The sequence below is a fragment of the Brassica rapa genome, chromosome A09 (genome assembly GCF_000309985.2).
Source record: "Brassica rapa cultivar Chiifu-401-42 chromosome A09, CAAS_Brap_v3.01, whole genome shotgun sequence".
Lineage (NCBI taxonomy): Eukaryota > Viridiplantae > Streptophyta > Magnoliopsida > Brassicales > Brassicaceae > Brassica > Brassica rapa.
This window is the reverse complement of record NC_024803.2, coordinates 34593614-34609395: the sequence shown is the minus strand read 5'-3', so window position 1 is coordinate 34609395 and position 15782 is coordinate 34593614. Positions and strand designations below refer to the sequence as shown.

The following is a 15782-nucleotide window of genomic DNA, read 5'->3' as shown; positions in this document are numbered from 1 at the left end:
TTACACCCATTTTGTATCCGCGGTTTTGATTCATATGTAATTAATATACCTAAAAATATTAGTTCATAAAAAATAGAGAAATAAATTAAAGGTGTGGGTTCATTTATTTTCTAAACACTCAAATCATAAGAGATAGATAACTAAATGTGGATATAATTTGATAATAGAAAATGTATTAAGTTTAATTTTTTAAAGAAAGTTGAGTACAAGAAAATGTTTCTGTTTTAATAAAAGACACTAAATTTTGACCCGCACTTTCAAAGCGCGGAAATGTTTCTTTTAAAAATATTTGTACTATTAAAAGGGAAGAATTCTTAAAAATCTAATTAAACAAGATTGTTGAACCATTTCATTAGATTTAAACAAGAATGTTGGATTATTTCATTAGAAATCAACAAGATTCTTATAAATCTACTTAAACAAGATTGTTGGACAATTTCATTATATTTAAATTTTTTTTGTCTTATTTTATATTTCTCTAACTATGCAAATACTTTACATAATTTAAATGAACTTATTTATTATTCTCCCATAATCTATAGGAAGAATTTGCCAAATGACTAAAATGTGAAGGAAAATTAAGAGAATAACATTGACTTTGACATAATAAAGAAACTAACAATTATGGCTTAGTTTATCCGGTTATACCTTTTTTACATAACACTAGGTAATAACCCGCGCCTTGCGCGGGATGTGATTATTAGTTTTGTTATTTTTAATAAAAAGACATTAAATCTGTTTAATCTAGATATTGGTTCGGTTTTAAGTTTTTTTTTTTTGGTTTTTAATCTTCTAAATTATAACTATTATTTTAAATTAATATTTATTTTCGTTTATTCGGGTAAAATGTTTGATTTTTTTTGGTTTTTTCCGGTAAAAACAAAAAAAATAATATTATTTGTTTGTTTTCATGTTATGAATTTTAGATAGTCGTCATGTCGAACCAATAGTTTCATATTATAGTTTTTAAACAGATAATACTTTAAGAAAAAAAACTATTAAGACAAATCATTTCACTACAATTTTGTCGGTAGTGAAAGAAACATTAAGAAAAAATATTTCAACTTTAAAAAAAATTAGATACTTTAGTTGTGGTGAATACTTAGTTACAATGTGCTCACATCAAGGTGCACATGTATGTGCATGTAAAAAGTATATACAAATAGTTGACAAATATATAAAGATATTGTTAATTAATATTAAATGACTTTTTTGTTCAAAATAATAAATGAAAAGTAAAACTAAATTAATTTAAAATAAAAAAGGCTTTGCCATTAGTCATTTTTTCATATAAAGAAAATAAAATTGTATCTGTAAATATGGGTGAGCACAGATCAAATATCTGGGTATTTGGAAGCATTCGTGTCGATTCGATCTTTAGCCACCTAGATATTCGATGACTCGGATATCCGAAATGTTTTGGAATTTTAAAGAATATCTGATTTGATCCGTAAATAAAATAAAATTAAATTTTAAAAATAATTGATAATTTTAATAATAACATTTTATTACATAAATAAAACATTATTTAACTTTTTAAATTATAGTACCTAATATAATAAATTTAATTCATAAAAATATTGTAAAACTGATATAAAGTATAATATATATAACATATATATATATATATATATATATATATATATATATATATATATATATATATATATATATATATATAATTCTTTACATATATGTATATAAATCCATATAATAGATCGAATAGATATATGTTCCTAAATGGTATTTGTGATTTGTTTTTTTTTTGGATATTGTATTTTAGTATTTGATTTGTTTCGTAGAGTTACGGATATCCAGATTTTTTGGTTTAAATAAAAACGGATACGAATCTAATCAAAATTTATGAATATTTTGCTCAACTTTATCCATAAATAATAAAATAATATATATATAGTTTGGCTTTTGATTCGTTATTTATTTTTATTTGAACCAAAAAATTCAGAGTTTAATTGGAATTATGTATGTGAGTTTTATATTTAAAAAAATGCAAAGTACATAATGTGAACATATTTATGAATATAGTGTGAACACGTTAACATATTTATTATCAAATCATTGTGAGGCCGCCACGTGTCTATTATAGTGTGAATGCATTTATTACAATGCTTCTCTTTTAATATATAAGGGATATAAGGGATGTAAACAAGGGAGATAAGTGATGACGTAGCCTAATTCATGTATGAAAAAATATTTATTGAGGACTATTCACTATCAACGCAATAAAAACCACCCACATCACATGATTATTTATAGCATACGTATTTCGTGCTCACTAAATGTATGAATAAAAATAGAACACTTCTTCAATATATGATGTATTTCATTTATTGTCCACTGTAAACTATTTCCATTAAAAAGTAAGAACCACATAGTGAAGAAGATAAATGCATGGAAGAGTTTAATGCTAACTCCAAATTTACTGCATCCTCTACATACTAAACCCAAAACTTTAATCACTAAATCTTAAACCATAATCATTAAACCTTAAATCCAAATATAAACCATAAACCCAAATATCAATATCTAAAAATAATAAATAATATATCATGTTTTATTAAACTATACTATATAGATATGAACTATAGAATATACATAATCCCAAATAATCAAATATCAGGAGGAGAAAACAATGGCGGCGATGAAACAATTGGTGGTTGGGATAAATATAGTTGTATATGCAGGCTAAGCTGATAACAAATTAACAAAGAATTGTTACAAAAATTAATAATTTTCAACATTTATATAAATGAAAATATACACACATTGGGACATGTAAAATAGTATAGTACAATTATTGAAATTATCAAATCGTGTAAAAATACTATACTACATATGTTTCAAATTAGCAAATAGTACATTGCCTACAAATCAATTGTCGGGACAAAATGATGAACAACCATTACAGAGAATGTATGGGACTCTATCTCCAATATTTTCTCAAATTGTGACGCATTCAACATCACTAAATTGCCGTTCTCTGAAGCAGTCTTGAACATCTCAATCTAACTGTTGTTGAAATAGGTAAGTCTATCATGTGTACATAAATACATAAGTCTATTTTGTTTAAAGCAGATATAACAAGATACACACAAAGCAGCCAGAAAATATATTGCTTTATATTCACAATACTACAGTCTATTCTATTGTCACTCGTAACTAATATTCTATATATGTACATCAATGATTAACCAATATAGTGTGTTTATACTATTCGACACCAACACATATAATTCTATCTATTTTTGTTGGTTGGTATTCTATTTAGTTCAGAAGAACATACAGAAATCAACAAAAATACGAACAAGCATACTCCTCACATTGATGCTATGTTACTCAGGAAACATAGACGACTTGAAAATATCATAGAATGAGGACATAAGCCAAACGAAAAGTCCCAAACTTTCTCAAGCTATTCTATTTGTATTCAGGTAAAACAAACAATTTGAAATCATAATAGATTAAACAGTGGAGACCAAACGCAAAAGTCTAAAACTTTCAGGTTACAACATTAATACATATTGACTCCAACATGCAACAAAGAATTAATTCAGATTAAGAAATAATAAGAGAACAACCACAACTTACCTGTTTGTAATTATCTTCTGCGATACGGTTATGGAAAGTCAAATCCGCAAGTTAATTCACCTGGCCACCACTCCTGTTCCGTCTTCCTTAGGATTGTCGATTTCAGAATCTGAGAAGCCTCCCCCAGCTTTCGTCAACGTCGGAGCCTTCAAAAGTCTTCTCCTCCATAGTAATCCATTGAGAATGTAGACAGTGGCGTTGAGGGTCTCGTAAATCTGAGATGAAACTTATTCATCTTTCCCAAAATTATCAACACAAAATTTATCTTAAGAATGGTGTGTGAATAATAAAGAATCACGGATTATTTTTTACATTCACTTATTATTTAATGTAAAACTAGATCTCGACCCGTGCAACCGCACAGATTTTTGTTTTCATTTATTTTTATATAAATATTTTGTTTTCAATTCTAAATTGGTATATATTATAATATATATGTGTTTATCAATTTTTAAAACATAATAAGTTTACTGTATATTTTTTTCATTGAATAGATTGTTTCAGACTTTCACATGTATTTGTATATTCTTCTAAATATATTTTTTCGTATTATTATTTCATTATTAAAATCATAACTATATATATAAAGATTAGTAAAATATTATTTTATTGTTATATTCAAAAATATTGTAACATTTCACAAATTTAGAAAGTTTTTAAAAAATTAAACTTTTCGCTTCATAGATTTATATTATCGAGTAAATAATTAAATATTTAGTTTTTGTTTAATTTTAAAATAAAATATATAGTTTAAAATTTATTTTCATTGGTTTAAGGTAATAAAAAATAATCATTGTTAGATAATATGATATTTGTTATTTAAAAAAGATCTTTATAATTTTAAAAGTTAACATCGACAAATATTTAAATATTTAGCATATAGAGGTATAGTATTACAACATTAAATCCAATTATTGATAGTCCAATAAAAATTTATTATAGGTCCAAAATTTAAATGATAAGATTAGATATTAAATGTAGCATGACTTTCTAAGAATAAGTTTATTTTTTAAAAATCACACATGAATCAAAGTTGTGACTTCTGTTTTAATATATAAGATTACTTTGGTAGCAGGTTTCAGCGTTTATTTACAAATTCATTAGTGTATTGTTATATAAAATATACATTATATCCATGTAAAGTAGGTTAACACGTTATAGCATTAAGGGTGGGCGTTCGGGTACCCGTTCGGGTTCGGGTCGGATATTTCAAAATTTTGGGTATTTACAGAGGTATAAAACCCGTTCGGGTATTTTTGTATTTCGGGTCGGGTTCGGATATTTTTAGTTCGGGTTCGATTATTTCGGATCGGGTTCGGATATTTAGATTTTGAAAAAAAAAATTAAACTTTTCATTTCTCAAATTTCTTGTATTTAAAAATATAACTTTCACTTAAATATTTTTTTTATTTTTTATAGATTGAATGGTTAATATATTTGGACATAACATTTTGAAATTAAAAAAGACATTATTTTGGTTATTATTTTTAAATTTTGGTTGTAACTTTTTGTTAATTCTTGAAATAAAAAGTTTGACATTCATTTTAAGTGAGTAGAAAATCATTTCCTCCGTAATTCTATGTATATCATATGAACTTAAAGTATGTGTATTATCAATATAAATATTTTATATAAAATAAGAAATGTAAACTAGAAATATATGGTTAATTATACATATGTTCGGTTATCTTCGAATATCCATTCGGGTTCGGATATTACCCGTTCGGGTTCGGATATCCAATCTCTCATAATTCAATACCCGTTCGGATATTTTGTTACTTCGATTCGGATTTCGGTTCGGGTTTTCGGATCGAGTTTGGGTGCGGTTTCGGATATCGGGTAAAGTGTCCACCCCTATGCTATCGGATGCAATTTCTCATCAAATTATCAATTAGTACTTACGACAAATTTCTTTTGAGAAAAGTCTTCAAGAACAAAAACAGAGTTATTTTCTCATAAGACTTACTGACGGTTATGAGCAAACTCGCAAACATTTTCTCATGCTTAAACATCTGCCCAATATAAAAATGTTTTCAATACCTTGCTCATGATGAACATCAACAGACAATGAAGCCTCATGCTCAAACTGATCTCTGCGAGGAATGAATGATAACTATTCCTCCATTATCCATATTCTACTGCTAATCTCTATTTAATTCATCTTTGTTTCACTAATTCCTCTAATGACAACCATTTGGAAACCTAATTATTCTGAATAAATAATACTTGATGCATAAACATGCATACAACTAACTCAACTTTTAATATTACCATCAGAAATAGTCTTTCTTATATATAGTTGTTTAGAAAAACTTAGCGTTGTACATAAACGAAGTCTTCTTACAAGAAAGTCAAGACAAGACAAACTGAAAAGTAGAAAAACTGTTCAAGAGGAAGAAGCCAAGCCAAGCAAAGAAAAATCTTATCTTTGGGGGGTTTTGAGAAAACGATGGATAGGCTTGACGGTCCACCACGGCTCATACTAGTCACTGATCTTGATTGCACTTTGGTAACTTCCTAATTTCAAGAATATATTTTAACCCATTTTCAAGATTCGACTAGAACTTTTATTTTCCTCAGGTTGATCACGATGACCCTGAAAACACCGATCTCCTTAGATTCAATGCGCTATGGGAAGCTCACTACCGCCATGATTCACTCCTTGTTTACTGCACCGGAAGGTCCATGCGTTCTTACTTGAGTCTAAGAAACAAGAAGCCATTGTTGACTCCGGACATCGCCATTACTTCTGTCGGTTCTCAGATTGCTTACGGCGGTGGCGAGTCGATGGTGTCGGATGATGTTTGGGTGGCTCGTATGGGTGAAATGTGGAACAGAGACATTGTCGTCGAGGAAACTTCCAAGTTCCCTCAACTTGAACCGCAGGTATCTTTCCTGTTTTGTTTTGTCTTGTTGTGTTTGAGTATTTTATGTCTTGGTTCTTGGCTGCGTTGACTTTGACTTTCTGTTTTAAGGTGAATTAAAAAAAGTTTTATGATTGCAGCATCTCTTAACATTACAATGGGTTTGGTTTTGATGGCATAGATGAAACTGATTGTGGTTTTGTTTTACTGTTTGCATCTGTAGCATTTTAATTGTTCTGAAGATCTTTTCTTTGGTCTGTTATAGCCAGATAAGAGCCAAGAGCAGCACAAAGTGAGTTTCTTTGTGGGAAGAGAACATGCTTTGGAAATAATGAAGGTTCTTCCAGAGAGATTATTGGAGCGTGGGGTGAGACTTTGTTTGTGTACCCCCTCATTTGAATTTTGATGGCTATTATTTTCATAGGTTCTTCCTTTTGATGCTGACAATGGTATAAGTTCCAATGTTCAAGAAATCGTTAGGAGGTGATTAGATGCTTTATAGAGTATTATTGATTAGGTGGACGTCTAGACCGATTTAAAAAAAAAATCATTCAAGAAAAAATCATTTCGATTAGACTGATTTTTTAGAACACTGATGAGTTCTGTATAGGTGGATGTGAAGCTGGTCTATAGCAACGACTATGCTTTCGATGTTCTACCAAAAGGATCTGGCAAAGGAGGGGCTCTGACTTATCTACTTGAAAAGCTGGAGAGTGAAGGGAAGCAGCCTTCTAACATACTTGTTTGTGGTGACTCTGGAAACGATGCTGAGCTCTTCAATGTTCCTCAAGCATATGGTGTAATGGTTAGTTTAGTTTCCTTACGGTTTATGAACTTCACCATGGTACTTTGATTGCGTAGTTGTGATGCTGTTTTACTGTTCAAGGTTAGCAATTCGCACAAAGAACTATTGCAATGGCACGAAGAGAATGCAAAGGATAACCCAAAGATAATCCTTGCGTCCGAGAGATGTGGAGCTGGAATGATAGAAGCCTTGCAGAGGTTTAATCTGGGACCAAACGTCTCTCCAAGAGATGGTTTGGATACTGAGAACTTCCACGTGGAAGTTTTGGATACTGCTCATGAGGTGGTTCAGTTTTATTTGCTTTACGAGAAATGGCGCTGTGGTGAGGTGGAGAAGTCTGATAAGTACTTGCAGAACTTGAAATCGCTCTCTGTAAGTGTGTTTCTTCTGTTACTTCACATTCTAACCTTCATTTTTCATAATGTTGTCACTCTTCTACACTTTCTTGAGAACTATTGAAGATGAGGGAGCATCTGAGTAATGTTTCAAGTGTAGTTTTGAAGATGTTCTTGATTGACTGTACCGTATACACGGATTAATGTGGGTTAGTTGTTTTGATTTTGCAATGTTTCAGAGTCCACTTGGTATGTTTGTTCATCCGTCTGGAGTTGAGAAGCCTATACACGAGTGGATAGATGATTTGGTTAATTTACATGGGGAAGGGAAGGAGAAGCAGTTTCGCATTTGGCTGGATAGAGTTTCGTCTTCTCTTATCAGCCCAGAAACATGGATTGTGAAATTTGACAAGCATGAGTTATCTGGTAAGATATCTAGTCTTCTAAGTTACCATTTTCAATTATATCTTCTAAAATATAAGATCAGTCCTTTCAGCCAAAGTTAATTTTCAAACCTTTAATCTTGTTTTCTTTACCAAATTACCAATCACAATTGTCATACTGGATTCGTTTTCTTTTTCTTGTAATGTTCATGTCTGCTGCATATTCTACTAAGATTCTACTTATGACTTGCTGCTTAGATTTGTAGGAAGTATTTGAGACTTGTTTCGTCATCATTACAGAAATACAATAGAAGTTTGCTTATATGTTTTAGTCTTTGTTTGTTTTGGGTTGTATTCAGATGGAAAAGTGCGGTCATGTTCAACAAGAGTCTTACTAAGTTGTCAGGTAAACTTCAATCTATATGTCATTTTAAGTTTATTTGAATGACTTGATTGATTTGAAAAACTGAAAATGTGGTTTAAAATGAAAAAAAAAAATAGGAGGAAAAGGAAAAGCTGACGTGGATGCACATCCAACAATCATGGTTAGATGGTTCCTGTTCAGATGATCAAGACAAATGGATATTCTGAAACTGGACTGATATATTAAGCTGATACTTCACCTGTTTGGGACAAGAACTAACCAGAAGAGCACAGTGTATGTGTGTTGTGTTATGTATTGGCCTTCACTGATACTCTTTTTACATATCTTGAAAAGTAATAAATAAGGGAAGATTGTACCTGAACTGGTCTGTATTTGATCATAATTGGTTTGTCTATGACCTTCTGGGGGCAGGGAGGGTTTTTGGGGTCTCTACAACAAAACCCTACATTTATTTATTTATTTCATGTAATCTGCTAACTCTTGATTTGCTTCATTGTTCGTGTGTTGATTGTTGTCTTCATGACACTGATTAAGAAAGAATTTGTGTATGATTTTTGGTTTGCAGGGATATTGTTTTGTACCACAACAACAACATTTGTTCCAAATGATTACTCGCGTATCCTGCCTCAGATACTACTTATAAAGAGAAAAAAAAAGAGGCTAAACTGGTGGAGATAACAGGAGAACACCATTGTTTAAGCAAATATGATAATTGCTGGATAAATAAATAGGCAATTCAAGCTCAACATCTAATATTAAGCAGAAAATGTAAAAGTAGTGTGTCTAATGGAGAAGCATTTCCGAAAACAAATTCATAAGCTCTTAAGTCCAAAAACGGATAATATCATAATAAATGAAAAGTTGAGTTGAACATTAGTAACGAATATCTGGTTCTAGTCTTCCATGAAAACGCATTTGGTCAATCACAACAGTCATGTACCATTGCCTTCTTCTTCTAACGAATCAAACATTCCTCAGCACACAAGAGTGTTGAAAAAGTGGTTAATTACTAGATGATCATCCTTCTGTGTACATGAGAGCAATGCGTGAGGAAGAGAAGCACCATCATATTCATATCGCTGGACTTTTATCAGACTGTAGTCACTGGTGCTTGCCTGGTGTACCAGATATTTGGAATAAGATACTTTCTTCAGTAGTTTTAAAAGTTCTTCTTAGCCAAAGTTGTATTAACTATGTGACTCTCACAACGTTACGTTTGAGTTGGTAGTACTTTTGGTATGTTAAATCAAGCATAAACAATACACATATAGCTTTTTCTTGGTAGAATCATATCATAGTTTCTTTAAAATGCCTTGTTCAGTGTCCACTCCTACCTATAACTCTTTTTTTTTTTCTTCCTCAAAACTTGTTAGGTTAAGTTCTGTTTTATTACAAAAAAGCCTAAAAACTATACCATAAGATTAAATAACCCAATTTTTGTATTTGAATTAAAATAATATTTTAATGTTTTTCAGTTGTAAGCATGATGATGACTCACTTTTTTGTATAGTTTCGAATTCTCCGTCTCTTGAAAACTCTCTCCAGATCTCTCCTTCTCTCTCTGTGCAGCGACGAAGAGATCACTTCTTATGGCGGCAGAGAAATGGGTGTACATGGTGACTGCTCAAACACCGACGAACATCGCGGTGATTAAGTATTGGGGAAAGAGAGACGAGGTCCGTATCCTCCCCGTAAACGACAGCATCAGCGTCACTCTCGATCCCGATCACCTCTGCACCGTCACCACCGTCGCCGTCAGTCCCTCGTTCGATCGTGATCGAATGTGGCTCAACGGCAAGGTATACTTCGCCGAGATTCCATTAATCGAATTGGATTTGGATTTGGATTAGCTTTTGTATTTGAAATTATTCAAATGTGTATAGTCCGGTTTACTATAAACCGGGGTCTAATGTACCTGGTTATATAGTTCATGTTAGAGACGAAGAACACTCATGTGAAAAGTCTGTTATCCATCTCGTAACAGAATCAGTCAGTTACATCCTCCTTATAGAATCTGGTATTGAAACATAACCAAGTACATTAAGACTCGGTTTATAGTAAACCGGACTATACACATTTGAATAACCACCCCCTCCAAACTCTAATAGAAATGTTACTTTAAGGTCGTTAAATGTTGTTGTTGGTGTGTTAGTGTAGGAGATCTCTCTTTCAGGGAGTAGGTACCAGAACTGTTTGAGGGAGATTCGAAGCCGTGGTGGTGATGTTGAAGATAAGGAGAAAGGTGTGAAGATTGAGAAGAAAGATTGGGAGAGATTGAATCTGCATATTGCTTCTCATAACAATTTTCCTACTGCTGCTGGCTTAGCTTCCTCAGCTGCTGGATTTGCTTGTCTAGGTATTCTTTTGTGGCCTTTGATGACGATGAATATATCTAAAAATTCTCAAACTTGATCATGAGCCTGAACATGGATGGATACTAGTTTAATGTCAAAACTGTTGTTTTTCCTACAGTTTTTTCTCTTGCAAAGTTGATGAATGTAGAGGAAGATCCAAGCCAGCTTTCTGCGATAGCCAGGTACATATGTAGTCCACTTCCTTCCTTACATGTTATGTTCCTCATGGATTGATTTATATACAGGCTTACTATTTTGATCATTTTTTTACAATCATTTTTATTTATGCATCAGTGGTAACGGCACAAAGTTTTCCTCTTTTTTTTTTTGTTGAATTACGTGAAATATGATATTCCTTTAGATAGTAAGTGGTATTGGTATATGTAGTTTAACTCTCATTTTCATGTGTAGGCAAGGTTCAGGGAGTGCTTGCCGTAGTTTATTTGGTGGATTTGTCAAGTGGAAAATGGGGAGCAAGGACGATGGAAGTGACAGCGTTGCAGTTCAACTTGCTGATGAGAAGCATTGGGATGATCTTGTTATCATCATTGCTGTGGTATCGATCTTATAAACCTTTCATCAAGTGTGCCTTTAGCCTCGGTCGTACAGCTATTCCCATTCTCCCATTTTCCATACAATTTCACTTGTCATACGATTTGAAAAGAGTGAGCCTATATGAATAAGTATTTACCAGGAGTAGATACTGAGTGGCTTAATTTGAACTAATGAACATTAGTAGATAATATATTCATACGGGCACACTCTTCTGCACTATTGCATGATTAAGACAAGCTTAAAAATATGATCTGAACTTTGTGACAATCCAGGGCCTGCTTATCATTTTTTGCATAGCCTTTGACAGCCTCTTTGTTATAACTGGTTTAACCTTATGTTACACCCAGGTGAGTTCACGCCAGAAGGAAACGAGTAGCACCTCTGGAATGCGTGAAAGTGTTGAGACGAGTTTGCTTTTACAGCACAGAGCAAAAGTCCGTTTCTCTTCTGGATGTTTGATGGAACTCTGTAATCTGTATCAACTGTTTAACCTCATGTTCTATTTCTCTGTAGGAAGTTGTGCCAAAACGGATTGTGCAAATGGAGGAAGCTATTAAAAACCGAGATTTTGCATCTTTTACCCAATTGAGCTGCACAGACAGTAATCAGTTTCATGCTGTTTGTCTAGATACATCTCCACCCATATTTTACATGAATGACACCTCCCACAGGTATTTTTCTATTTTGACAGTTATATGCTATTTAGCAAATATCAATCTCCATTTTCCCTTTTAATATCAAGCCGTTAACTCCTTCCCCAGGATAATTAGCTTAGTTGAAAAGTGGAACCGTTCTGAAGGGACTCCACAGGTAAAAAGTCCTACTAAGCTGTTTCTTGCTCGATCTTTTGATCATCTGTTAGTTCCAATATTTGTTTTCAAGCATTAGGATTTGAGATTAGAACAGGCCACCGTTATCTCAAATCTCATTCCCGGAAAAACTCTTTTGTGGTCCTCAAGTATATAAACAACATATAACTCGAGTAACTTAAAATCTGGACAGGTTGCTTACACATTTGACGCTGGCCCAAATGCTGTACTGATTGCACGCAACAGAAAGGTAGCTGTTCAACTTCTTCAGGGGCTTCTCTACTATTTCCCTCCTAAGTCTGACACTGACATGAAGAGGTAACAGATTTAAACTGTGTGACTCGTCCACTGCGGTTTATACGAGTTTAATAACATACGACTAAAAAGTTGTTTGTAATGATTTTGGTTTCTTTGATTTTACCAGTTATGTAGTGGGAGATAATTCGATTCTAAAGGAGGCAGGATTAGATGGAGAAAACAGTGTAGAGAATCTGCAACCTCCACCTGAAATTAGAGACAACATTGGATCTCAGGATCAAAAAGGAGAAGTCAGTTATTTTATCTGCACCAGACCAGGAAGAGGTCCCGTCGTGCTTCCCGACCAAACTCAAGCTCTTCTCGATCCGGAAACTGGTCTTCCCAAGTGAGCATTGTCTCTGCTTTAATCTAATGTTATGATTAGCACCATCATTTTAACTGCAAGTTTAAGAAACACATGTTTGTGGCAGAATAAGTGCAATCTTTGTTGTTAATTGTTATCTACTGCTAACTTTCTTAATACCAATAATAACATAAAAAAAATTTCATTGTTATTGTTTTACCAGATTACATTTTTTACTACACTGCAACATATTTACGTAAAATAGTACAATTTTTTTTGTACAATTTTTTAGTAATAAGTCTAAACAAAAATGTTAATGAAGTTAAGATGCTTGGGGAATAGTCAATGATGCATTCAAGAGAGTCTCTGCCATGACACCAGCATTTGAAAACAAATGACCAGCGCGTGGAACCTCATGATACTTTATCCAACTAAGTTTCTGAACTACATGATCCTTTGTAGCTGTAGCGGGACCAGCCGACATCATCCCTTGCCACAAATGCACTGATCCATTCACCTTTCGGGAACGGATTCTCGATCTTCACATGGTCAAAACCCCATTTCCCAAACCCGACAATCATGTCGCGGTCTAACGATTCATGTGTCCCCTGTTGCGTTGTTTGGTTCAGCGAGTTTGGACAGTAAAGACATCTTGAGGAGAGAATATCGTCGAACTTGATTGCATCACAGCTGATGTTTGGAATAGCTTTTGATTGTTCCACCAATAGAGTAGCCATGGTGACATGGTGTGTTGTGAGTAAGGAGCATCTCAAACCTTTCGGTTTTAGATTGCTTGTTCCATAGTTCCCAAGTCAAACTATCAGGGAAACTGAGCCACCATGAGTTGGTTACAGGAAATAGCAGTGTGGCTCCAGCGAGTCTGTGGGGGGTGTATTTGAGAACACCTCGAACGGCTTGGTCCCATTGAGTATCCAACCACGTAAAACTTGGAACCAAGCTGTAATTGGTCAGCTAGACATGAGCTAAAGTCTTTTCATTGCGACTGGACCAGGTCGATCGTACGATATTACATAGATGATGTTTTCCTCAAGAAACCCCTGACCGAAAAAAACAACGCTATTACTCTAGGTAGGGCTCAAATGTATTCAAATGTGAATCTATGCATTAGCGTTTATAACAAGAATTTAACGTTTGAACAATATCAGCTCAGCATAACCGTAAGCTTCAAAAGATGAGTAGAGGAGAGATTCAAATCATTACAATTAACAAAGTAGTTTTGATTTAAGACGAAAAAGATTGTTGGTTTAGTAAGAGAGGAGAGATTCAAATCATTACAGGACGAGTGGCGACAACAGCATTGCACCTGAATGTGGCGAATGCATGGATAAAGATGATCTTGAGGGTGGCCTTTTGTCTACTAGTCCATGTTCTTGGTAAGCTAAATAACTGCCATTGCTGAGCCGTATCCTCGGTGCAGTAATAGGCGGGCCACCGGGCGTACCGCATCTCTTAGAAGGTGGAGGTACTGTAAAGGAAACAATAGCACATGCCCCTAATGCAATCAACACTATTACAACGGCTCCTACTAACCCTGTCAAAGTTCTCAAAATCAAGAATAAGTTCACACATTCTTGGTCTCTTTGCAAACTTACTCCTTTTCAACTAATCAGAAACTCACATTTCTTCATGCTGATAGAAGTGGCTAGCTTATTTGGAGTAGTACCAACTTATAATCTAAATAAATTTGCTATAGCTTTTTTTTTTTTTTTTTTCCGTCAATATTTCATTAAAATAGAAAGGGCCCAGCCTAAGAAAATTACAAGATAAAAGGCCCACGGCCCAATTACCACAACCTGCCAAACCCTAGAGAAACCGGCCCACAGGCCCATAAACCCAAACCCCGACACTGCCCTAACCCAGAAACTCTTGTCGGCTTAACCTAATCACGCCTCATCTCATCCCGGCGGTTACCGTCGAACGGCTCTCATCCATCGCGCTTGTCACGGAGAGCATCAGCGGACTAACCGCGAGCTCATCCCAATCATCAACTCGCCTACTGGGCATATCAAGCCCGAGTCTCAAGAACACTGCTTTCCTTCTCCTGTCGTCGTCTCCATCGATGGAGAGCTTCATCGGCTACCGATAGCTCATCCCTTCAAATCCGAACAACCATCCTAACGACAAGAACCACACCGCAAATTTCACCCAATCCAAACAAAACAAGACCAAGAAAAAAACCCCAAAAGAGAACGGGGACCTAAACCGACAGCGTAGAGCTATGTGAGCCCCTACCCTCCGGAGCCAAAACCGGCAAAAACGGAGCAAAGAAAGCCTCCCCTTCCCGGGAACTAGAACCGGCGGCGGCGAAGCTAAGGAAGCCTCCACCTCCCGGAGAACAAACCGACGTCGACGGATCTGTGATAGCCTCCATCTCCCAGACCACTGACACATGCAAGCCTCTCTTCTCACGCCGTGAGCCTCCACGCGACCGCGTCTTCCCTCCACGCAAGGAAACCACCGTTGAAGGATGGTTCCAATCCAGAGCTCCGACAAAGCGATCGGTGAGACGCGACGAAGAAGAGGCAAAAAGAAACCTCTTTGAAAAAGAATAAGGTTTCCGGCGACGGCACGGACGCTCACACGCCGGCCGTACGCCGGAGAAAACTCTCAGATCTCCTTTCTCTCTCCTTTCTCTCTCCTATCCGATGGACTAATTTGCTATAGCTTTAAAAGAGTTGATGTTTGATACATATATATACACAGATCTTGTAAAACTTGAATCGGTTCAGTCCCATGTATTTAGGGCTGGGCAAAAAATCCGGATCCGAAAAACCGAACCGAACCCGATCCGAAAAAGTAGTACCAAACCCGAACCGCAATTAATTAAATATCCGAACGGGTTCAAAATTTTGGTATCTAAAGAACCGAAACCGAACCCGACCCGAACCGAAGTATCTCGGATACCCGAATGTAACCGAAATAGATTTATATATCTAAATATATTACTTATTTTTAAATTTAATATATATTACAAACATCCAAATATATAAGATATTTTTAAATTATCTAAAATACTTGAAAATATACATAAATAGTCAAAAGTAAATGTCTAAAATAACTAAAA

The 15782-nt window shown here is 34.4% G+C and overlaps 3 protein-coding genes and 2 long non-coding RNA genes across 7 annotated transcripts; 2 read left to right on the top strand and 3 right to left on the bottom strand.

Annotated features, from left to right (window-relative positions):
• Positions 1-2792: 2792 nt before the first annotated feature.
• LOC117128303 lies at positions 2793-3942 on the bottom strand. The gene is made up of 2 exons (XR_004451580.1): positions 3607-3942; positions 2793-3027 (listed from the first exon to the last, which is right to left on the bottom strand). It is a non-coding gene; the product is annotated as an uncharacterized LOC117128303 (long non-coding RNA).
• Positions 3943-5541: 1599 nt separating this feature from the next.
• LOC103841339 (probable sucrose-phosphatase 3a) lies at positions 5542-8939 on the top strand. 2 transcript variants are annotated; one of them, XR_004451578.1, is made up of 9 exons: positions 5542-6115; positions 6187-6492; positions 6736-6837; positions 7081-7275; positions 7357-7647; positions 7850-8036; positions 8353-8399; positions 8495-8749; positions 8798-8939. XR_004451578.1 is itself a non-coding variant. In XM_009117862.3 (8 exons), the coding sequence occupies exons 1-8, from the start codon at positions 6056-6058 to the stop codon at positions 8582-8584; spliced, it is 1278 nt and encodes a 425-aa protein (XP_009116110.1). In that variant the 5' UTR covers positions 5543-6055; the 3' UTR covers positions 8585-8929. The 2 variants fall into 2 exon arrangements, 1 of the variants encoding a protein (XP_009116110.1); XM_009117862.3 differs by having other exon boundaries at positions 5543-6115; positions 8495-8929.
• On the bottom strand, positions 8659-10045 carry LOC108869862. 2 transcript variants are annotated; one of them, XR_001956318.2, is made up of 2 exons: positions 9877-10045; positions 8659-9493 (listed from the first exon to the last, which is right to left on the bottom strand). It is a non-coding gene; the product is annotated as an uncharacterized LOC108869862 (long non-coding RNA). The 2 variants fall into 2 exon arrangements; XR_004451579.1 differs by having other exon boundaries at positions 9873-9996.
• On the top strand, positions 9865-12919 carry LOC103841340 (diphosphomevalonate decarboxylase MVD2, peroxisomal). Its single transcript, XM_009117863.3, has 9 exons — positions 9865-10177; positions 10536-10734; positions 10851-10914; positions 11144-11288; positions 11635-11721; positions 11801-11958; positions 12049-12097; positions 12290-12414; positions 12521-12919. Exons 1-9 carry the CDS (start codon positions 9968-9970, stop codon positions 12741-12743), a joined length of 1260 nt encoding a protein of 419 aa, XP_009116111.1. The 5' UTR covers positions 9865-9967; the 3' UTR covers positions 12744-12919.
• Positions 12920-12960: 41 nt separating this feature from the next.
• On the bottom strand, positions 12961-14791 carry LOC103841342. The gene is given in 10 exon segments (XM_033278512.1): positions 12961-13208; positions 13210-13334; positions 13337-13442; positions 13445-13616; positions 13618-13675; positions 13678-13704; positions 13707-13755; positions 13994-14079; positions 14082-14316; positions 14630-14791. Coding segments are annotated over 10 exon segments (1209 nt in total). The 3' UTR covers positions 12961-13019.
• Positions 14792-15782: the final 991 nt, after the last annotated feature.